The following is a 23,112-nucleotide window of genomic DNA, read 5'->3' as shown; positions in this document are numbered from 1 at the left end:
AGCTTCCTGGGACTGCTTTAACAAACTACCACAAACTGAGTGGCTTAAACAATATAAATTTATTGCCACACAGTTCTGAAGGCTAGAAGTCTGAAATCAAGGTGTGGGCAGGACTGGTTCCTTCTGAGGGCTGTGAGGGAGAACCTGTTCCATGCTTCTCTCCTAGCTTCTGGTAGCGCCAAGCAACCTCCGATTATAGATGGTGATCTCCTTGTGTCTTCTCCATACATATGCATCTCTGTGTCCAAATTTCCCCTTTATATAAGGACATCAGTTATATTGAATTAGGGCCCACTCGAATGACCTTATTTTAACTTAATCATCTGCAAAGATTCTATTTCCAAGTAAGGTCACTTTCATAGGCACTGGGGTTAGAACTCCAACATCTCTTTTGGGGGGAAACAATTCAACCCATAACAGAATCTAGCTTTCATTGGATTTGTAAAGGTGTCTGTGGCCCTTCCAAAGACTAAGAACTATTGACTGTAAAATCTTCTTAATGGCTTATCCTATACCAATCTAACCAACAAGCTGGTAGACTTGAGATGGGCCTTGGTGTGTCTTGAGTGCCAAATCATGGAGAAACACCAAAGCAATTCTGATGGGGTTGTTTAGGCATGTACTAATGGGAAGAAAGTACCAGAAGTCTGTTTCTACATCAAACTTTATTCCAGTAGGAAACTTTATTCCATTGCTGTTTAGTTAAAATCCTGCTGTGCTAAGAATATCTCAGGTCTCACTCTAATAAAGTTTACAATCCAGTGGATGAGATATGCTCACCAAAAAACACATATGCATGCATAATTATAAATTGTGAAGAGTGCTAGGATAGAACGAAGCATGATTCTATAAAATTAAAGAATTTGGCTTGGCCAGACCTGGTGGCTCATGCCTATAATCCCAGCATTTTGGGAGGTCGAGGCGGGTGGGTTACCTGAGGTCAGGAGTTCGAGACCAGCCTGACCAACATGGTGAAACCCCATCTCTACTAAAAATACAAAAATTAGCCAGCCGTGGTGGTGGACCCCTGTAATCCCAGCTACACAGGAGGCTGAGACAGGAGAATCGCTTGAACCCTGGAGGCGGTGGTTGCAGTGAGCTGAGTCACGCCACTGTACTTCAGCCTGGGCAACAGAGCAAGACTCTGTCTCAAAAAAAAAAAAAAAGAATTTGGCTTGACCTGGATTGGCCAGGGAAGGCTTTCCTAAGGAAATGATGCTTCACCTATGTCTGTAAAGATGAATTAAAGTGCACTTAAAGGGACGAGTATTCCAGGCAGAGAAACAGCATGTACCAAGGCTCTGTGGTAGGAGGGAACATGGCACATTGGGGAACGAAAAGAAAGTCAGTGATACAGGAACAGGGACTTGGTGGTGGGAGAATGAGAATGATGTGAGATGAGGTTGAAGGGCAATTTGGGCATTGTGAGAAATTTAGGAACTTATCCTAGGAGAAATGGGACACCACTGAAAGGCACCTCCCTCGTCCTCAACCTGTCTATCAATCTATACTCCTAGCTTGCTAACCCTCCAACATCTTGACATTCTTAGACTTCATTCTTTAGAGATACTACTTTATTCTGGCTGTATTCCCATTACTCTGGCTATGCTTTTTCAATCTCATTTTTCTCTGTCTGCTCCTTTTTTTTTTTTTTTTTTCCGAGGTAGAGTTTTGCTCTTGTTGCCCAGGCTGGAGTGCAGTGACGCGATCTCAACTCACTGCAACCTCCGCCTCCCCCGGGTTCAAGCGATTCTCCTGCCTCAGCCTCCCAAGTAGCTGGGATTATAGGTGCCTACCACCACGCCCAGCTAATCTCCATCTGCTCCTTAAATATTGCTTTCTACTGAGTGATCTCACGCTGATCACTTTCCCTGAGTGATCTTACCTGTTGCACGGTTTCAGCTATCACCCTCTTGTAGATACCTCCAAAACTTTTCCCCTAGGTTGCAGTTGCCTTTTTTCATCTGCTTACAAAATAAATGATGCACAATTTTGGTCACATGAATATTTATATGGTCTGCTTAAGCCCTGTTTTGTAACTCTATAGGTAACTGCTTTTTTGAGGATGTTTCCAAACTGGTATCATTTAGCTATTAAGACAAATTTGCTACAGGGGAGAGGGGAATGAGTCACCTCTGAAGAGGCATGAACAGTGACTGGTGGGGTGCTGTCAGCAAGGCCTTCCCTATTCACCCCTGGAAACAGTTGACCAATAGTCTGCCCTTGTGTGCTCTCCTGATACATGAAACACATGCTTTGAATTTGTTGAGGTTTCCACTCATCTTCCCTGAGGCACCCTGACTCAGGACTCCAGTCACCCTCTGCTTATGTCCATGTGGGCATAGAGCATCCCCCCAGCTGAGACGGTGTGGAAGGAAACCAACAGATTAATGCACTTGAAGGTCACTGTGGCAATGTCAGAAAATCAGACTGCAGTGAACGGCTTGGTGGGTCTGCTTCTCAGGTAGGGATGCTTCCAGGGTGTCTACTGCAGAAGATAAAGAGGAGAAATAGAAAAAGAAAGGGGGAAAGGGAAGAAAAGAGGCAGGGAGAAAAGATGCCAGGAAGTATTTGCTAAACACTGTGTGATTTACTTTCACAGGTGTAGTTTATTTGATCCTCACAGATAGCCTGGCAAGGTAGGTGTTTTTGTTTTGTTTTGTTTTGTTTTGAGACAGAGTCTCACTCTGTCACCCAGGCAGGAGTGCAACAGCATGATCTCCCTCACTGCAACCTCCTCCTCCCAGGTTCAAGCAATTCTCCTGTCTCATCCTCCTGAGTAGCTGGGACTACAGGTGCCTGCTACTACACCCAGCCAATTTTTGTATTTTAGTAGAGACAGGGTTTCACTGAGTTGCCCAGGCTGGTCTCGAACTCCTGAGCTCAGGCAATCCACCCACCTCAGCCTCCCATAGTGCTAGGATTACAGGCATGAGCCACCACGCCCAGGCCAAGGTAGGTATTTTTTACATTTTAATTTGAATAGGCTCAGAACCATGAAACAGGTCTCCTGAACTAAAAACAAGAAACAAAAACAAAAAAAACTAGTAATTTGCTCAACAAGTTGGGAATCAATCATTTTTGCTTTCTTATGAATTTGATGTTCTTTCGACTATACCACAAATCCTTGGTCATTGATTCGGTGAATTAGCCAGAACTTTTGAATCATTCTGGGTTCTGTCACTCTCATGAGGACTCAACTACCATTGAGTCCTCTATGCTTTTTCTTTGCACAGCTTGTCCTGAACCTGTATGTTTAAGTTGAACCAACACAGCCAGAAAACCAAACCAAATGGCCGACAGCAAATATGTACAAGCCTGGGACCCATCAGCTTAACTGAGACAATCTCCTCTGTCCCATCCTCTGAATTCCTCCCATTTTATTACAATTCTTTTTTCTTTCTAGTCTAGGTTTTTTATCCTGATTTGGCTCAGCTCATACTCCTGGACATGTGAACTGATTTTTTACTGGCTTTAACTCAACTCATTAAGGATTTGCCTCCTGGGCCACCCTTTGGTCTCCCTGGACTTACTTCAGGTCCTTGAATGCTTTATGACCCTACCTTAAAGCAAAATCCTCATACTTGTCTACCTGGCCGGCACTCAGATGCTCCAACGCTGAAGCCCTCTAGGGCAGGGGAGAGTTCAGAGAGGACACGGAGAGGAGAATCCAACTACAGAACGGCCTTTGGGCACTTCCAGAAATGGATCTCATAAGCAGGTTGTCCTTATCCTCTAGTAGAAATGTTATACTGAGGAATTTGAAGGAAAGTTTGTCTAGCAAGAACTATCTGCTCTAGTCATTATTAATGGACTATATTAAGCAAGTGGTCATTTGACCAAATTCTGGTATGCAGGGTGAATTCCTTTCTGTTTGACCCAATAAGTCATTCTATCCCGGGGGACTCTAAAAGATTTTGTACAAACCTACATTAGCATACAGTGATCAGTCCCCAGCAGTGAGTTTCTGTGTTGGGTAATTCCAATAAATGTATCTGTGCTTCTGGATTTTTTTCCCCATAGTGCCCAGAATTTTGCCTCCATTACCCATGCACTGTGAATTCTTGGAGAGGTTAACATTCTCATAATCACCTCCAGCTGTGACTTCCAAACACTGCCGAATCATTCTCTGCTCCATGCTTGCTGTTATTCCTTATTATTCACACCTTGGCACGACTGAACATAGATCCAACCCCTTTCTATTATTTTTACAAAGAAACAAATTACTCAAGATCTTTGCTGCAGTTTTAGGCAGGTAGAAGGAGCTTACAGGCAGCACAGAATGCACCATAAGATTGGACAGAAAAATTTCTTAAGATTCTCATGGAAATTGTCTGCATGTGGCTTTGGCATCTCTTTCAAAAAATCTCTTCTTTCTTTTATACTCTCTCTGGTTCCCATATTCCTGTGTTTTTCTAATTGAGAGCAGTTGAGCTCTTTCTTTTATGTCCTGTTCTTTTCTAACCGATGCTGTCAGTGACTCAGCTGCTAATCTCAAGTGGTTTGTTAAGATATTTTGCTAATTAAGTCAGTTGTTTCCATGAGAGCTGACTTCTAGTATGATTTTTTAACAGAACATAAACATAGAAGTATTTATTGTTACTGGGGTAGTCATTCACCCAAATAGATGTAAACACAGATCTTTCTTTTACCCAACTCTGAAGGTATTTTGCTTTTTTTTTTTTTTGAGATGGAGTCTCGCTCTCTCACCCAGGCTGGAGTGCAGTGGCAAGATCTTGGCTCGTTGCAACCTCTGCCTCCCGGGTTTGAGTGATTCTTCTGCTTCAGCCTCCTGAGTAGCTGGGATTACAGTTGTGTGCCACCACGCCCAGCTAATTTTTGTATTTTTAGTAGAGATGGGGTTTCACCATGTTGGTCAGGCTGGTTTTGAACTCCTGACCTTGTGATCCGCCAGCCTTGGCCTCCCAAAGTGCTGGGATTACAGGCGTGAGCCACTGCACCCAGCCCCACCATTTTTTTTTTACTTTTTAGAAATATACTCCAGTCTGGGCCTTCACTGTCTCCTTGGCAGAAGCATATTTATAGGTCACCCCACACCTCCCTCCAGGCCCCGTGAGAAGGAGAACCTGGCAAACAGACTCAGCTGAGCATCTCACATCTGGAGCCTCAGTGATAAGCAGGAAAATTCCCCACTTGTCATCAGTGTCATCCTGTACCCTAGGGATTAGGCAGAGATGCATATAAATTCGTTAGCCTAACAAGCAAAACCAAGTTAACCAGTTATTAGAAGAGTCTTTTTTCTCACCCTCCACACCAACATTCAAGCCACTCTGTGCCTCTGGAAACTCAGTGAAACACAGAGTTTAGTCAGAGGTAGTCATGAACCTGGAGTTTGGAAATAGGAAAAGCAGTGGACATTTTATTTTGCTTATTGTAAGTAATAAAAATACGCAGAGTTTAATAGGCTTGCCTATTAGTTCAAAGCACCCATGTGATTTATGCCTTTAAGCACTTAGTTTTTTTCCCCTTGAGTGTTTTGAGAAATCTGACCTTTATGATTGATGAGGGGCTGCTGTATCTTTCTGAATTATGATTCTTTCCATGGCTTCCCTGCTCTGTTCTCGAAGCTTCTTTTTATTATTATTATATATATTTTTTGAGATGGAGTTTCACTCTTGTTGCCCAGGCTGGAGTACAATGGCCTGATCTTGGCTCACTACAATCTCTGCCCACCACGTCCAAGTGATTCTCCTGCCTCAACCTCCCAAGTAGCTGAGATTACAGGCACCCACCACTAGGCCCAGCTAATTTTTGTGTTTTTAGTAGAGAAGGGGTTTCATCATGTTGACCAGGCTGGTCTCGAACTCCTGACTTCAGGTGATCCACCTGCCTCGGCCTCCCAAAGTGCTGGGATTACAGGTGTGGGCCACCACGCCCAGCCTCAAAGCTTCTTTAAGTGCTAGTAAATGTAGATTAAAGGAATGAATGGTAGGTAAACAAAAACATTTGAGAAAGAAGACAGAAGGAAAAAGGAAGAAGAGATAGGGGAAAATGGAGGAGACAGGCAGGGGGAGAGAGAGAGAGAGCTGATTGCTGTAATAATTTTACATTATCTAGAACAATTAGTATCACCCAATGGAAGTGTGTTATTTAAGGGGAACACTCAACTCATCAGCAATGAAAAGCAGCTAGGACACTCAGATTGATACTCTGTATCATAAGCTAGGTCAATATATTTTATTAAGATTATTTGATTGATAAGTAGATTTCTGTTTAGATTTTGGGGAAATAGTGCAAAACAAATGCCACTGTTTACTGTCTGTTCAAGCTCTGTGCTCATATGTTTTAATTTTAGTGGGAAAAGGGAAAAATGATTCTGGCTCATGACATTCCTCATTTCTACGACAACACTCTCTCAAAGTTCTCACAGTACAATAATACTGTTTTAAAGACCCATTGATCAAATACTTTCATCTGAAACTAAACTAGAAAATATTTACAGAGAACTAAGCCAACTGGTGGTTTTATCCTCATCATTTTCTTTTCCTTCATCCCTCCCTTTTTGCAAAACCCTACTAAACAGCATACGTACAAAAGAACCATGTCTAATGACAGGTTTTAATTCAAGGAAGACAGAAATTTCCCCTCCCAAATAAACCCCAAAATAATGAAGCCAGTAATTCAATAAAGGAAAGAAAAATAACGTTTTCTTGGAGGAAAGTTGCCTGCTAATGGGGCACCACAGTTTTCAATCTAAGCTGCCCCCAAGCCCTGATAGTGGCCAAGAGGACTGGTTTCCCAGAGAGCTTCCAGAAGAGGAGTCGCCAGGCACATTCTCTTTCTTCCCTGTTTTATGATTGTATCTGGTATGGTCACCAGGGAAAGTCCGGCCTTCAGCTAGTTTTGAACTGTGTGAGCTTAGCCCTGTTTCAGCTGAGACAGGCACCGAGAGGCTTAACTGGCTCTCCACCAAGTCCACATCAATCAGTGAATTGTCATGTCTCTCTTTGGCTTTGTCTTAAGCAACTTTTAGAACAGATAAGAAGCAGCCTTTAGAATGTCAGCACAACTGAGGGGTGTAGGTGATCAAACCTCCGGGGGGCATATGACTAAGCTTTCATTTCTGAACAATTGTGATAACAACAATTTCAGAAAGTGCCATTTCTGGAGCTTTTAATTCTGACTCAAGTATTTTGCCAAGAATTTACATGCATCTTTATAGCCAGTGATCCTCATTTACAAGAATGATGATCACTATTATCACCATTATTCAGAAGAGGCAACTGAGGCTCAGTCAGGCAGGTTAATCACTGTGCCCAGGTTGAATAGGGCACATCCACGGCAGAGCTATAGTATGGAATCCACCTGTCTGCTGAAAATACCCGTGTTTTTAACTGCTATGCAAAACAATGTATTTATTTAAAGCAAAGCCATTTTTAAATCAGGTAGGAATATATACATTTATGGTCTATAAAACTTAGAAGTGTTTACCTATTGTTTCTTGAGTTTTGCTCTGGGGTGGAATCAAGGACACTGGCTCTGAGGATGGCCCTTCAGCTCATTGTCAATCCTATCTGTAGCCACTCCTCCACCCTCTGCCACAACCACCCTCAACCGTTTATATTCCATCACACTTTGTGCCTTTGTTTAAACTGCACCATCTGCCTTAAATGTCTTCCTCCTGTTTCACCAGCCCAAATCCTGCTCATTCCTTACAGTCTGGCTCAATTGTCACCTTCACTCAGAAACTGGGAACTAGAAGAAGGTTGAAGGATGGTTGAGTTGTGAACCTGGCATATATTTTGGTAAATCTGACACTGGTGTGAGTGAAGTTATACTGCATTAGAGAATCCTTGTGTTTGCTAAGTGAGGGCGGACCATTCTGATTTTCTGTATCCACTGTGATTCTCCAAGAACAGACGAGGATTTCTCTCTAGAACGGGGAAAGCAGGGCTGCAAAGCTGCCATTCCATTGGCGAAATCTGTAATTTCATTATATGCTGGATAAAATGTAAGCATGAGGGAAGCTGCCATGTTCTTACGTATAAATGGGAAAAGTACTAAGAATGTTTAATAAATAAATCTTTGATCCCTCTTGAAATTGTTGATATTCTGCTCCTCTTTTTGCAGTCTGGGTTTGTTAGAATTACCTGATCAATGGCATATCGGGTTTCTATGCCTTCTATAAGGAAAAGGAATAAGCTATACATGCATCTGTGGGTAATGTATTGGTTATCACATTAGTCAGCATCCGTGCAGTCATAATCCCTCCAAATCCCAGTGACAACCAAAACCACATACTTGTCTCTTGACTTTGTGCATTAGCAGTAACTCCTCATCTAGGCAGCTCTGCCTGATCAGTCTCATTGGAAGTTGAGAAGCGCCCATTCTGGGGACTAGGCTGAAGGAGCAGCCCTTATTTGAGATATATGGTCCTTGTGGCAGAGGGAAAAGAGTAAGATAGCTAAAGAAAACAATCAATGGTTCTTAAACTTCTGCTTGGAAGTGGAGTGTGCACATATGCTCACTTTGCACTCACCAAATCAAGTAACATGGCTGAGCCTGATGGCAATGGGGCATGAATATTTATCCCTTCTATTGGAGGTACTGCCAGTCAAATTGCAGAAGTTGAGGACATAATCTTAAAAGAAGGGCAAGTGGCTAGGCATAGTGGCTCACGCCTATAATCTCAGCACTTTGGGAGGCCAGAGCAGGTGGATCGCTTGAGCCCAGGAGTTTGAGACCAGCCTAGACAACATAGAGAAACCCTGTGTCCACAAAAAATAAATAAAAAAAAATCAGGCTGGGCACGGTGGCTCACGCCTGTAATCCCAGCACTTTGGGAGGCTGAGGCAGGCGGATCACCTGAGGTTCAGAGTTCGAGACCAGCCTGACCAACATGGAGAAACCCTGTCTCTACTAAAAGTACAAAATTAGCTGGGCATGGTGGCACATGCCTGTAATCTCAGCTACTTGGGAGGCTGAGGCAGGAGAATGGCTTGAACCTGGGAGGCGGAGGTTGCTGTGAGCCGAGATTGCGCCATTGCATTCCAGCCTGGGCAACAAGAGTGAAACTCCGTCTTAAAAAAAAAAAAAAAATTAGCTGGGTGTGGTGGCACGTGCCTGTAGTCCCAGCTACTCAGCGGGTTGAGGTTGGAGGATCACTTGAGCCTGGGAGATTGAGGCTGCAGTGAGCCAAGATCGTGCCACTGCACTCCAGCCTGGGTAACAGAGTGAGACTTTGTTTCAAAAAAAAAAAAAAAAAGACAAAAGAAGGGTCAGTGAGTTGTTGTTAATGGTTATACAGTTAATCATGACTAACTTAGATATTACTTATAATGGGTGTGATAGCTGTTACTGATTATCATAGCCTGAATTGTGTCCCCTCTCCAAAAAAAATTATGTTTGATATCCTAACTCTCAGTGTCAAAGAATGACTGCATTTCAAGATTGGACCTTTAAAAAATAAATAAGGTTGGCCGGGCGCGGTGGCTCACGCCTGTAATCCCAGCACTTTGGGAGGCCGAGGCGGGCGGATCACGAGGTCAGGAGATCGAGACCACGGTGAAACCCCGTCTCTACTAAAAATACAAAAAATTAGCTGGGCGCAGTGGCGGGCGCCTGTAGTCCCAGCTACTTGGGAGGCTGAGGCAGGAGAATGGCATGAACCCGGGAGGCGGAGCTTGCAGTGAGCCGAGATCGCGCCACTGCACTCCAGCCTGGGCGACAGAGCCAGACTCCATCTCAAAAAATAAATAAATAAATAAATAAATAAATAAATAAGGTTAAATGAGTTTGTTGGAGTGGGCTCTAATCCAATATAACTAGTGCTCTGATAAGTAGAGGAGATTAGGACACAGGTGCAGAGGAAAGACCATGTGAAGGTGCAAGGAGAAGATGGCCATCTACTAACCAACAATAAAGGCCTCAAAACAAAAGAAAACAAAAGGCCTCAAGGTGTCAACCCTGCTGACACCTTGATCTTGGAGATCTGGCCTCCAGAATTGTGAGAAAATAGATTTCTGTTGCTGAAGCCACCCAGACTATGGTACTTTGTAATGGCAGCCCTAGCAAAGTATACACTTGAGTAATAAATTAGTAGATTTGATGACATTGATATTTCCATTATTTATTTTATTCAACTAATACCTCTAATAACTATTATTATATTAAACACTTACTCTGGATTAAGTATAGCATGAAACATTCTACATACATTATCTGTTTTATTCTCTCAAGACAATTCTGTCATCTAGGTACTACTTTTTTCCACATTTTGTATATGAGAAAATGTCATCGATGGCTAGAAGGGTTTCAGAAACTTGCCTAAGTTGACCTGCAGGTGGGGGGCTGTGGTCTGATCCTCGGTCATCTGGTTCCAGAACCAGCTTTCCACCACCACCATCAAGGGACACTAGGATATTTTGTAGTGTTTATTAAAATCAAGAAAGTTAAGAGAATATAAATATGAGAGGTCCATGATGCCCGTCTTGAGGAGTTCACATTCAAGTTGACAAAACAAGAGAAGAAATAAGTATAATTCTAGAGAAGATAAGGTAAATGTCATGTAAAATGCTCTATCCAGAACTGACATTTATAACTTGGACGAGGGAATTGATGGCACAATTATAAATGTTGCTGGGGATGCAGCTGGAAGAGGCAGCATTATTCCTTGGATAACAGACTCAGAATGTTCAAAAAATGATTAAAAAAAAAAAAACTACCTTGTCAGGCTGGAATGATTGACCAAATCTAGAGAAATGATGCGCAATGAACAAATAAACTTCCAAGTACAAAAAAAAGCTGGATCAGAACAATAACAAAATACTGTAGTCTGTTGTGTGAACAAAGGTCATTTTAGTTTTATATTAGTCAGCTGTGTCACTCATTGTGGACTGAGTCATTCAACAAACATGTATAGGGTGGCTTCTAGGAGCAAGTGGAAGGAAGTCACTGCTCTCAAGAAGCTGTCAGTCCAGTAAGGAAAGAAACAAGAGGAAATCACGATCAAAGAATCTGATGGGGCCGGGCGTGGTGGCTCACACCTGTAATCCCAGCACTTAGGGAGGCTGAGGTGGGCAGATCACAAGGTCAGGAGATCAAGACCATCCTGGCTAACACAGTGAAACCCCGTCTCTACTAAAAATACAAACAATTAGCCGGGCGTGGTGGTGGGCGCCTGTAGTCCCAGCTAGTCGGGAGGCTGAGGCAGGAGAATGGCGTGAACCTGGAAGGCGGAGCTTGCAGTGAGCTGGGATCATGCCACTGTACTCCAGCCTGGGTGACAGAGCGAGACTCTGTCTCAAAAAAAACAAAAAACGAAAAACAAAAAAACAAAAAAGAATCTGACGGATGCTTTTAGATGAATCTGAATAAAGCATCTCGGTAAATGAGAGAGAAAGCAAGTAACTTTTTATAGGGTCATAACAGGAGTTGAGTTGGAAAGGAGTTTGCTGGGCAGAGAACCAAGTTCATGATAATCTAGGAGGAAGAACCAGTGAGTAAATATTCAACTGTATGCAAAAGCTCTGCCCTGTTTGAAATGGCTAACATTTAAGTTTAAACACTGGCAGAGGCATAGGATGAGGCTAAAATTTTGACTGGGACTGGGTTTTGAAGGGCAGTCCAGTTAGTGCTGCTGAGTTTGGCCTTCCTCTTGTATGCAACAACAGGATAATAAAGATTTCTAGAGAGGAAACATGACCACATTTGATTTTTTGGAAGGTAATTGTCGCAAGCAATGTACAGAAAAGACTGGAGAGTGGAGAGAACAGTTTCAGGGAGATCAGTTAAGGGCTGTTGCACTTTCCCAGTAAGAAAAGTTGCAGCCTGAGGAAAGCAGGCTCTGCTAAAAATACTGATGCTAATGGAACAGCTGTGGCTCTTTCCACTGTCCTGGCTCAAAGTGAAGTTTTGAACCGTTTTAGTTTTTGTTTTTTGTTTTTCCGAAACCACCCAAGTTGAGCTGCTGGTTCTTTCTGCACTACCCAGTCCCGTCGGGCATCCACAGTTATACCCTTTCTTTTAGGGGCCTTAAAAAGTGCTGGGTTATTGAAAAATATTTATAGTAGAGTTGAGATGGGCTGACTGAAACATCAGGATGTATACGGGTCACATTTCTCCTGGGTGTTCATGGAGTGAGGTGCAAGCAGCGATCAGAGAAGACCTTCACGGGGGGGCAATGAAGGCAATGCTGGCAGTTCTCCTGGCAGGACGGGGAACAGCACCCCCCTGAACAGTGGTGGACAGACTTCAGCGTGGCTTGGTTCCATCACCTGCCCGACTGCCCTTGGTTTGGCTATAATGGTCTTCTTTAGGGCAGAAACTGAGTTCTTTCCAAGTATGATCTCTGCCCTTCTCCGTGTGATCCCTCCAAGCCATGCAGGTCACCCTGAACTCGTTCTTATCGGGTTCTCTATCATCCTATTGACTCCCTGGAAAACCCCAATCCTAATTGTTTATTTGTAGGCTAATTTTATACTTTTATCTTTCAAATCTTTGCCTTTTGATTTTCAAAAATTATTCTTTCAAAAATCTTGGTTCTTATAAACTAACAGCTTTCCAAACTATCATCTTTTATGTGGACTTCAAAAAATTGACTCTCTTTGCTTTTCTTTACTTTTTTTTTTGAGACAGAGTTTTGCTCTGGTTGCCCAGGCTGGAGTGCAATGGCATGATCTCTGCTCACTGCAACCTCCGCCTCCCAGGTTCAAGCGATTCTCCTGCCTCAGCCTCTCGAGTAGCTGGGATTATAGGCATGAGCCACCATGCTGGCTAATTTTTGTGTTTTTAGTAGAGACGGGGTTTCACTATGTTGGTCAGGCTGGTCTCGAACTTCTCACCTAGTGATCCACCCACCTCAGCCTCCCAAAGTGCTGGGATTACAGGCGTGAGCCACCGCGCCTGGCCGACTCTTTTTCTTTGTGTTTGAGCTAAATAAACTTTAAACCTCTGTTCTCACATTCCCCTTAAAAATAACTCTTAACAGTTTGCATTCTCTTTGTGTTTGAGCTAAATAAATTTTAAACTTCTGTTCTCTCATTTCCCTTAAACTAGCCGTTCGTATCCCTATATAGAGGCATACATGATCAGACAGGTATGGAAAAGAAAAGCATACTAAATTATTTTCTAAATATAATTTATTACAATAATTCTTTTAAAAGCTAACTAAAATTATGATATCCTAGGAGGATAAACATTACTAAAATGGACTCAAGAAGAAACAGAAAAAAGAAAAGCCCAATTCAAATGATAGAGATGCCCAGTTTTATGCATGTAGCCTTTGAGGATTATATATAACGCCTATGATTATTTTTTAAATTGCTCTGAAGCATTACTTTTCAAAATATTGGCTGGGCATGGTGGCTCACTCCTGTAATTCCAGCATTTTGGGGGAGGCCAAGGTGGGCAGATTACTTGAGCTCAGGAGTTCGAGACCAACCTGGCCAATGTGGTGAAAACCCATCTCTACTAAAAATACAAAATTCAGCTGGGTGTGGTGGTGCATGTCTGTAGTCTCAGCTAGTTGGGATGCTGAGGCACAAGAATTGCTTGAATCTGGATAGTGGAGGTTGCAGTCAGCTGAGATTGTGCCACTGCACCCCAGCCTGGGCAACAGAGCAAGACTCCGTCTCAAATAAATAAATATATATATGCACAATAATCACTTGGGGAGTTTATTAAACATATGAATTCCTTTCTCCTCTATCCCCGTCTTCTCTTTGGGACTTTGATATAGTAGTTATGGGATGGGATCTGGGAATCTGAATTTTAAACAAACAGATGCTTAGAGAACCATACTGTCCTTAGAGAAACCTTTTCTAAAGCCATAGTCTTTTTAAATATGAAGTTTGCACAAAAAATTCATTAGGATGGATTAAACAAATAGAACTTTAGTTATTTTTCCTAATAAAATAATAAATTTCAGTTTCACTTTAATAGCATTTAACTGCTTGAGCTGGCCCCCTCTCTAAGTTCTTATGTCAAATGGCCAATTCACATGCATGGTCCAACAGATATTCTTTTTTTTTTTAATTATACTTTAAGTTCTAGGGTACATGTGCACAATGTGCAGGTTTGTTACATATGTATCCATGTGCCATGTTGGTGTGCTGCACCCATTAACTCGTCATTTAATATTAGGTATATCTCCTAATGCTATCCCTCCCCACTCCCCCCAACCCCGACAGGCCCTGGTGTGTGATGTTCCCCTTCCTGTGTCCATGTGTTCTCATTGTTCAATTCCCACCTATGAGTGAGAACATGCGATGTTTGGTATTTTGTCCTTGCGATAGTTTGCTGAGAATGATGGTTTCCAGCTTCTTCTATGTCCCTACAAAGGACATGAACTCATCATTTTTTATGGCTGCATAGTATTCCATGGTGTATATGTGCCACATTTTCTTAATCCAGTCTATCGTTGTTGGACATTTGGGTTGGTTCCAAGTCTTTGCTATTGTGAATAGTGTCACAATAAACATACATGTGCATGTGTCTTTATAGCAGCATGATTTATAATCCTTTAGGTGTATACCCAGTAATGGGATTGCTGGGTCAAATGGTATTTCTAGTTAAAGATTCCTGAGGAATCGCCACACTGACTTCCACAATGGTTGAACTAGTTTACAGTCCCACCAGTAGTGTAAAAGTGTTCCTACTTCTCCACATCCTCTCCAGCACCTGTTGTTTCCTGACTTTTTAATGATGGCCATTCTAACTGGTGTGAGATGGTATCTCATGGTGGTTTTGATTTGCATTTATCTGATGGCCAGTGATGATGAGCATTTTTTCATGTGTCTTTTGGCTGCGTAAATGTCTTCTTTTGAGAAGTGTCTGTTCATATCCTTTGCCCACTTTTTGATGGGATGTTTGTTTTTTTCTTGCAAATTTGTTTGAGTTCATTGTAGATTCTGGATATTAGCCCTTTGTCAGATGAGTAGATTGCAAAAATCTTCTCCCATTCTGTAGGTTGCCTCCAATAGATATCCTTGAAAGAAAGTGTAGGTGCCACCTGGTCCCCTCTCCAGTGTGTTTGCTCTTTAAACACTTCCAGTTATGTGGGTTATACCATATAGTTGTCACTAAAGGAATCCTCACAAAATGAACAAGTGGCATGATTATATTCCTGAAGAGAAGCCACAGATTGAAGACACAGCACTACTAGATGATGCTTTTCCTATTTGTAGTTCAAGGAAAAGATTTCATCAATCACATTACGAGTCAAACACAAGGATGATGTAATCAGGTATGAAAAGCATTGGCTCAGTAATTTTAAGTGATCAGAAATGTTACCGGAAAATAGAGATCCATACACAGTATCAGCAATAGCAAACCTTATCTTAACTGGATATTGTACCTGTGAATTAACTAATAAAAGGATGAGGTCGGCCGGGCACGGTGGCTCACGCCTGTAATGCCAGCAGTTTGGGAGGCTGAAGCGGGCGGATCACGAGGTCAGGAGATCGAGACCATCCTGGCTAACACGGTGAAACCCTGTCTCTACTGAAAATACAAAAAATTAGCCAGGCGTGGTGGCGGGCGCCTGTAGTCCCAGCTACTCTGGAAGCTGAGGCAGGAGAATGGCGTGAACACGGGAGGCAGAGCTTGCAGTGAGCAGAGATCAGGCCACTGCACTCCAGCCTGGGCGACAAAGCGAGACGCGAGACTCCATCTCAAAAAAAAAAAAAAAAAAGATGAAGTCTTTAGGATGCTGAGCACTTAAAATCTAAGCATCCAGAATATTATTAAAATAATTTTAATTAGAGATATGATTTGTAAATAAATGAAAATTCACATATTGTGGTAATATTTCAACAGCATTTTTTTGCTGATAAATGTGTATCATTAAACATATTAAGTGTCTTCTTTCAAGCAGCACTATTCAAAGTGTGGTCCATGGGCTTCTGGTGGTCATGAACTATTTGTTACAAGTTCATGATAAATATGGCAATGAGAGTCAGCATTTAGAGACTTTTACAGCAATTTGGTAGAGTAATTTAGTGTCTATTGAATGTAATCATAAAGAAATTAAACCTTTATTTCGATTGTTTGTGGCTTCTTATTTTACTTTTCTACTAATTTCTTTTTGTTTTGTTTTAACCAAAATAGCAGTACCTGATGGATGGGAAACTGCAAAAAAGGATTTCACACAGATAATTTGGAAAACATTGTTTTAAAACATAGAAAACAATCCTAATTTAGGTATAATGTATAATATCCTAATTTATTTTATAAATTAGCATAGTCCTGAAATCAAAATCTGACAAATATCCCACAATAAGAAACCTACAATTAGGTTATGAGTAAAATATTAGCAAATCCATCCAGTCTCAAATTAAAACACTAATATGCTATGACCGAGTTGAATTTTTTTTTTCTTTAACTTTTAAACTGCAGTGATGGTTTAATTTTTAATAATGTGTTACTTATGTTATAGTATTGGCTTAAAAGAGACAATTATATAATTATACTGCTAAATATTCATGAAAAATTATTTCATCAAGAAAACAGGGTATTAAGCAGTAATGAGTACAACTTTTCATAATCATATATTTACATAGTAGAAAAAATCTGAAATATTATAAACTAAAACATTTACAGTGGCTGTTTTTGTTTTGATTTATATTTTCTTCTTTTGTTTATTGCTATGTTCTAAACTTTCAATAATACCTTTTTTTTTTTTTTTTGAGACAGAGTCTCACTCTGTCGCCAGGCTGGAGTGCAACGGTGTGATCTTGGCTCACTGCAACCTCCACCTCCCGGGTTCAAGCGATTCTCCTGCCTCAGCCTCCCGAGTAGCTGGGACTACAGGCATGTGTCACCACGCCCAGCTAATTTTTGTATTTTTAGTAGAGACGGGGTTTCACCATGTTGAAGAGGTCAAGAGATCATGAGGTCTCCCAAAGTGCTGGAATTACAGGCTTGAGCCATTGCACCCGACCAGTACTTTTTTTTTTTTTTTAAGAGACAGGATCTTGCCCTGTCACCTAGGCTAGAGTACAATGGCATGATTATAGCTAACTGCAACCTTGAAGTCCTGGGCTCAAGTAATCCTCTTATCTCAGCCTCCCAAGTAGCTGGGACTACAGGTGTGTACCACCACTCCTGGCTAATTTATTTCTTTATTTTTTGTAGAGATAGGGTCTTGCTATGTTGCCAAGGTTGATCTCAAACTCACAGCCTTAAGCGAGCCTCCTGCCTTGACCTCCTAAAGTGCTGGGACTAGAAGCGTGAGCCACTGTGCCTGGACTATAACATATATAATTTTATGTAATAAGTTAAAAAATGTATAGTCATTATCGGTATAAAACATTGTGTGTGCCTGGAGTCTAAATTCCTATAAAACATGTAAGGATTTAATATTACTCACTTACAGGTTTACACGTTTTCCACCAGCTTGTTTTGGAAGTAATTTACTCAATGGCTCATTTTAGTTTCATCTTCAGGAATGAGCAGTTTGTAATTGACAAAGAAAAGCGATAAAAAAAAACCTATTAGCATCTCTCAAACTACTGTGCATTACATGCATTTGCATTGACAAAGACAGACTTTTTGTTCTCTGAAAAGTATCAAGTCTTTTTTTTCTCCCCACCCTGTGGCCTTACTTATTTCCCAGGTAACAGGGTGGTAGGTCCAGTCTTCTTCCCTTGAAATTTCCCTCCCCCGATGGGTCTGCCTTCTAGATAGTTCCTTTCTTTGTTTATGTGATTACTCTGAACTTCCCACCCTTCTTTACTGCCTACCTGTCGAATGCTCTTTCTAATAGTTCTAGTCATCGATAATCATCTTTGGGTTTGACTCATAATGTGATTGATGAAATCTTTTTTTTTGAACTACAAATAGGAAAAGCATCATCTTTTTTCTTTGAACACTTAAATCACATGATAGCATTATTTATTATAAAATCACTAATACTCTCTAAATGTCTTGCTGAAATAATTTAGTTCAGTAGTCCCTTTCCTTTCATGTGTATTTAGACTAGATTCCTTAAAGAAATCATAATTTCTTTTAGAAGAATACTTGTCACGCACACCAAAAAACAACCCAAAGTGATTGTGTTGAGTGAAAAGAAGAAGGTGAGAAATTGTGAATGTATTTAATAGTATTGCATCTTCATTCACTCTCTCAAAAGAATATTTGCTGAATATTTACTATGTGACAGTTACTGCTCTAGGAGCTGGTGATATGGCAATGAACATACAAGATGGGATCTTTGCCATCAAATTGCACACGTTTACATGCATGCATATGTGCATATGCATAGACGTAGAATAAAACATCAGTCTGCAACAAAACAGATTAAGAAAACAGAGGGTGTATACTGGTTATTCTTCATCCATCTAGATCTATTCTCTGCCCTTTGCTGCTTGGCTCTTCGTGGCTCCTGTTTTCTATTGCTCATGAAGAGCGAATGCTCTGTTCTTTAGGAATACATTGTTGGGCTTTTAGACGGTGGGCCAGGAAGGCAGATCCCATTCTCTGTTATGTGACATTTCATCAGAAGTGAGTGGAGACTTGGAACTAATGGGACTTTTGCAGATTACTGACAGTTCTGGGGACTCAACAAAGATGTCAGTGGTGTGGCATGGTCCACGTTCAGGAGAGGGGTGCCACCTTTTAAACAAAGGAAACCGTCAAGGGAAGCTGAGATTTATGTTCAGTACAGAAGGCTTTCTGAGGAGGTGCCATGTAAACTGAAGTCTCATTGAATTGAGAAAGTGAGTCATTCAAATATCTGAGTGAAGAGTGTTCCAGACAGAGAAAACCACAGTGCAAAGGAAAGTGAGGAGCAGCAAGAAAGCCAATGTGGCTGATGAAGTGACTGAGGGGGTAGTGATAGGAGCTGAGGGTGGAGAGGTGGCCAGAAGCTGGCTACATAGAGTTTTTTAGGCCATATTTTGAAGACTTAACAAAAAATTATGAGTGAGGTTGGAAGGCATTCGAAGGTTTCAACTTTGCGATTTGAAAGTGACAAACTATGACTTACATTTTAAAAAGATAACTGGTGGCTGTGTGGCAAATAGACTGTCAAGGGCAGAAGTGAAAGCCAAGAGGCCTATGACACTAGAAGACTAGGTGACTCAGGACAGAAACTTGTACCGGGGTTGCAAGTGGTGAAGGTCATGACTGGTCAGATTTAGGAAATATTTTGAAGGTAGAGCTTGCAGGATTTGGTGGATTGAATGTGGAATGTGAGAGAAAAGTGCGAAGTTCAGGATGGCTATAATGATTTTGGCCTGAATAACTGGAAAAATGGAGTTGGTATTTATTGACATGGGGAAAACTATGGGAAGAATTTGGGTGGGAAATGAAAGTTCCATTTTGGACATATTAAATTTGAGTGCATTTCATATATTCAGTGCACGTGGAGAATAGACAGTTGAATATTTGAATCTGAAGTAAAATGGAGAGATTGGTGTTGAGGGTAAGATGTGAAGCTTGTTGCTGAATGTGGCATCTAAAGCCAATTGGGTTGGACGAGATCATTTATAGATGAGCACTGAGCAGGTGTTTTGCTGCATTCTGAGGATGGGAACAGGGCTTCATGGGCACAAGATCTTTGCAATCATGCAAGACCTCTTGCTTAGAAGGGCCTCATGCTTCATTGAGTGCTCTGCTCTCACTATCTTGCAACTTTTAATAATTTTTGGAATAAGAGCCCTGCATTTTCGTTCTGCACTGCACCCTGCAAATTATGTAACAGGTTCTAGTTGGGAACATAAAGATCCAGCCAAAGAAAGAGCCAATGAAGTAGACTGAAAACCAAGCAAGTGTGAGGAGGTGTCATAAAAGCCAAGAGAGTAAATGGTGTGACAATAGACAGCATGACCCACAGACTCAAAAAGATGCTGCAAGGTCAAATTACCTTAGGACTGAACATCAATCATCGGATTTAGCAACTTGGGTGTGCTTGTTGCCCATGTTGGAGTGGGTTGAAGAGAGAAGAAAAGAAAAAATGTTGAATGTGAACAACTCTTTTTTTTTCTTTTTTACAGTGGCCCTGCCTCCCACAGCTTTATTTCTTTCAGTTTTGGATGCAAAACAAAAAATTTTAAAGGAAAATGTGACTTCAAAGGAAAGGAACAAATTTCCAAAGACTTGGGGGAGTGAATGCAGAGCCTGGTGCGGATGGACAAGGTCTGCAGACGGAGGGCAGAGGTGGTGGATGGGGCCAGGGACCTGCAGGCCTCCCCCTGGAACTGGGACTGGTCTCGGTCTGCTGACATCAAGGTCAGCTCCCCCACGGAACTGACTTCAATAGCCCACAGCTGTGGGGCTTCAGCAGCCACGCCAGCCCAGCCCAGCTCTCGTTACCTTTGGTCTTTCATGCTGAAAAATAAATAATAAAGCCTGTCCCCTGTCTACTGCCTCCCCCAACTGCACAGACGCCAGCCTCTAGGTCTGACTGCCGGAGAGGTGGAAACACTGGCCACCAGCCCGGCAGCCCCTACAGGCCCCCCAGATGGGCTGCCTCAGTCCTTCTCTGAGAGCTGCAGATCCTCCAGCTCGTCCTCAGGCCCCTGGGCCAGCTGCTGCAGCTCCCCAGGGGCCAGCCCTGCCTCTGCGTCTGGGTCTCCATCCTCTGAGTTGCTGCGGTCCTCCTTGCCCTCCTCCTCGTCCTCTTCATCCTCTTCTACCCCATGCCAAGTGCTCAGGGGCCCCAGTATCCCTCTCTCCAAGAATCCCTCGGTGTCGTCCTCCTCAGAGCTGTTCAGGTCAGAGGTCTTTAAATTGCTTCCTGTCCTCATCCTTCCTGTCAGCCACCTTCCTTCATTTGATCTCAGGGAAGTTCAGGTCTTCCAGCCGCTCTGCCACTGATTTCCAGCTGGATCTCCCGGTCACACAGCTTGTGCCAGTGGCTGTAGTACAAGGTCAGGGGGGTCCCCTCTTCCCGGGTCAGCTTCTCCCAGGCTTCCACTGCCTGCCAGTCAGAGACGCCGAAAGAAACCCTCTGGCAGCGGCTGCAGATGTGTTCGGAGTTCTCCTGAACCTTCCTAAGCAGCTGCTGCACCTGCCGGCAGTTGGCCACCTTGCACTCCCCGAGGAATGACTTCAGCTGCAGGACCACAGGCAGCGCCAGCTCCGGGAAGCTGATGCAGTGTGCCTGGCTGTGCAGGTACTCCAGGGTGAGGTTGTACAGCTGCTCCACCAGGCTGTCCCGGTACACCTTCTCCTGCAGGTTGACATTGGACAGCTTCAAGATCACAGAGAAGTTAATGGGCTTGGAGCTCATGCGCCCCAGCGTCCTGTTGAAGTCGACCTGCTGGAACATCTCCAGGATGAAAGGCAGCACTGGGATGAAAGCCCCCGAGCTCCTGGAGAGCAGTGTCAGGGCACGGATGCAGTGCATTCGCAGTGGATAGAAGCGGGCAGTGGGGATGAGCTTGATACAGCCAATGATGACCTGGGCAAGGGGGTAGACCAAGGGCTGGAGGGCTTCGCTGGGGCCCACAGTGCTCAGGACCTGGCACCACAGGAAGAGGCAGTGCATGTCCTGCCAGTTGTACACAGACTGGTACGTTTCCTTCTTGCGGGTGGTCATGGCGTTGCGCAGGTGCATGGCGAGCTGGAAGATGTAGAGGAAGGCGTGCTGGTAGGCCACACCCAGCTCCAGGGCCAGCAGCTCCGTCAGGGTCCGCTGCATGAAACTGATGAAGGGGAGGGCACCAGGCGAGGTGAACTTGCAGTTCCTCACATACGTGATGTACATTTGCTTGAGGACAGGGCCAAGGAAAGTGTCCTTCTTGTGCCGGCAGACTCTGCTGAGGACCAGGAAAGCCAGCACCCGCAGGGACTCCTCCCCTGTGCTCCATACGACCATCATTCTCTTAAGCAGCATGCAGCACTCCTTGGGGAAGGTCAGGAAGCAGGGCACCAGTACGCTGATGTGCTGCAGCACGGCCGCCAACACCGTTGTCTCTGCCAGACAGGACACCAGCTGTATGACCGGGACCAGGTACACCTTGATGTCCACACGGAGCTTCCCCCAGCGCGGGCTGCTGGATGGCTGCAGCATCCTGCTGCTGTCCTTTGCCGCCTTTCCAAACAGCAACTTCTGGAGACAGCCAATAAGGTCTCTGATGCAGACGGTGACCAGAGCATTGAACACAGCACTGTCCGTGACCTGGAATTTGTTGGCCTCAGCACTTTCATGGTCCCCTTGGGTGGTGGCCACAGCTGCTTGGAACGCCTGTACCACTTCATGGAACAGCTTTGGAGTGGGGAGTTGCTTTGCTGCCTGCTTCCATCTCTCAACCACAGCCCTCTGGGGACTCTGTCCCCATCTGCCCCCTCCTCCGCTCCATCCTCCTCCTCACTGGCTTCCTCCAGCATATCTGGCAGGGAGTGGAACAGCTCCTCTTCCTCCTCAGAGCTGTCCGAGTCGCTGAAGTTTAGCAGGCTCTGGTCATTCTCCTGCAGGGACTTGTAGAACTTCGGGTCTCTGTCCTTCAGCCGAAAGAGCTGATCTTTGTGTTCAGAGGCACGGCCTTTACGCCGGCTGGCCGAGGGGCTCCCGCCCGGCTCATCGGGACTCCAGGCAGCCTCGCGTGCCTCCCGCGTCTCCGCTTCTGGGGAGTTTTTGGACTCGCATTCGGACTCGGAGTCAAAGCCCGAAGCTAGGAACTCGTCCACCGTCAGCTCCGCCAGGCGCCTCTTGCGGCTCAGCGCAGCTGCCGTGAAACAGCCTGCAGCGTGCGCGCCACTTCCGGCCCCAGAATGCCGCGCGCCTGCGCACGTCCACCGCCCAGGCACCGCCCCGTTCCCCGCCCCGCCGCGCCACGCCCAGCCGAGTGGCTCTAGGGTTCTCCGACAGCGGCGCCGGCTGCCTACGGGCGGGAGGGTGCGTTCGCATGCTCTGTGCTGGCAGCCCCGGTGGGGCCCAGATGCGCCTCCCGGTCGGCGCCCGGCTCCGTAGGACGCGGCAACGCCAGTGTCCGCCCCCCGGGAAGAGAGACCAGGAGTCCCGCCACGCCCGCAGCCCACCCGGCGTTCCGAGGGCACGCTGCTGCGAGGACCGCCAGGCTGCGAAGGCGGGGCCCCTCTGCAAAGAGCTCCCACAAATCAACAATAAAAAGAAGAGGGTCCAGTATAAAACGCGAGTGGCGGTGGGAACCGCACTGATGTCGCTAGCTCGACAAAAGACAGGCGACC

At 44.0% G+C, this 23,112-nt stretch overlaps 1 protein-coding gene across 1 annotated transcript; it reads right to left on the bottom strand.

Moving 5' to 3' along the window:
• Nucleotides 1-17,024: 17,024 nt before the first annotated feature.
• LOC129472147 (nucleolar complex protein 2 homolog) lies at nucleotides 17,025-22,813 on the bottom strand. The gene is given in 5 exon segments (XM_063631132.1): nucleotides 17,025-20,679; nucleotides 20,681-20,770; nucleotides 20,772-22,218; nucleotides 22,221-22,688; nucleotides 22,792-22,813. Coding segments are annotated over 5 exon segments (2,274 nt in total). The 3' UTR covers nucleotides 17,025-20,432.
• Between the last annotated feature and the right edge of the window lie 299 nt (nucleotides 22,814-23,112).

The sequence above is a fragment of the Symphalangus syndactylus genome, chromosome 22 (assembly GCF_028878055.3).
Source record: "Symphalangus syndactylus isolate Jambi chromosome 22, NHGRI_mSymSyn1-v2.1_pri, whole genome shotgun sequence".
In the NCBI taxonomy this organism is placed as follows: Eukaryota; Metazoa; Chordata; class Mammalia; order Primates; family Hylobatidae; genus Symphalangus; species Symphalangus syndactylus.
This window is presented reverse-complemented; position numbering and strand designations above follow the sequence as displayed.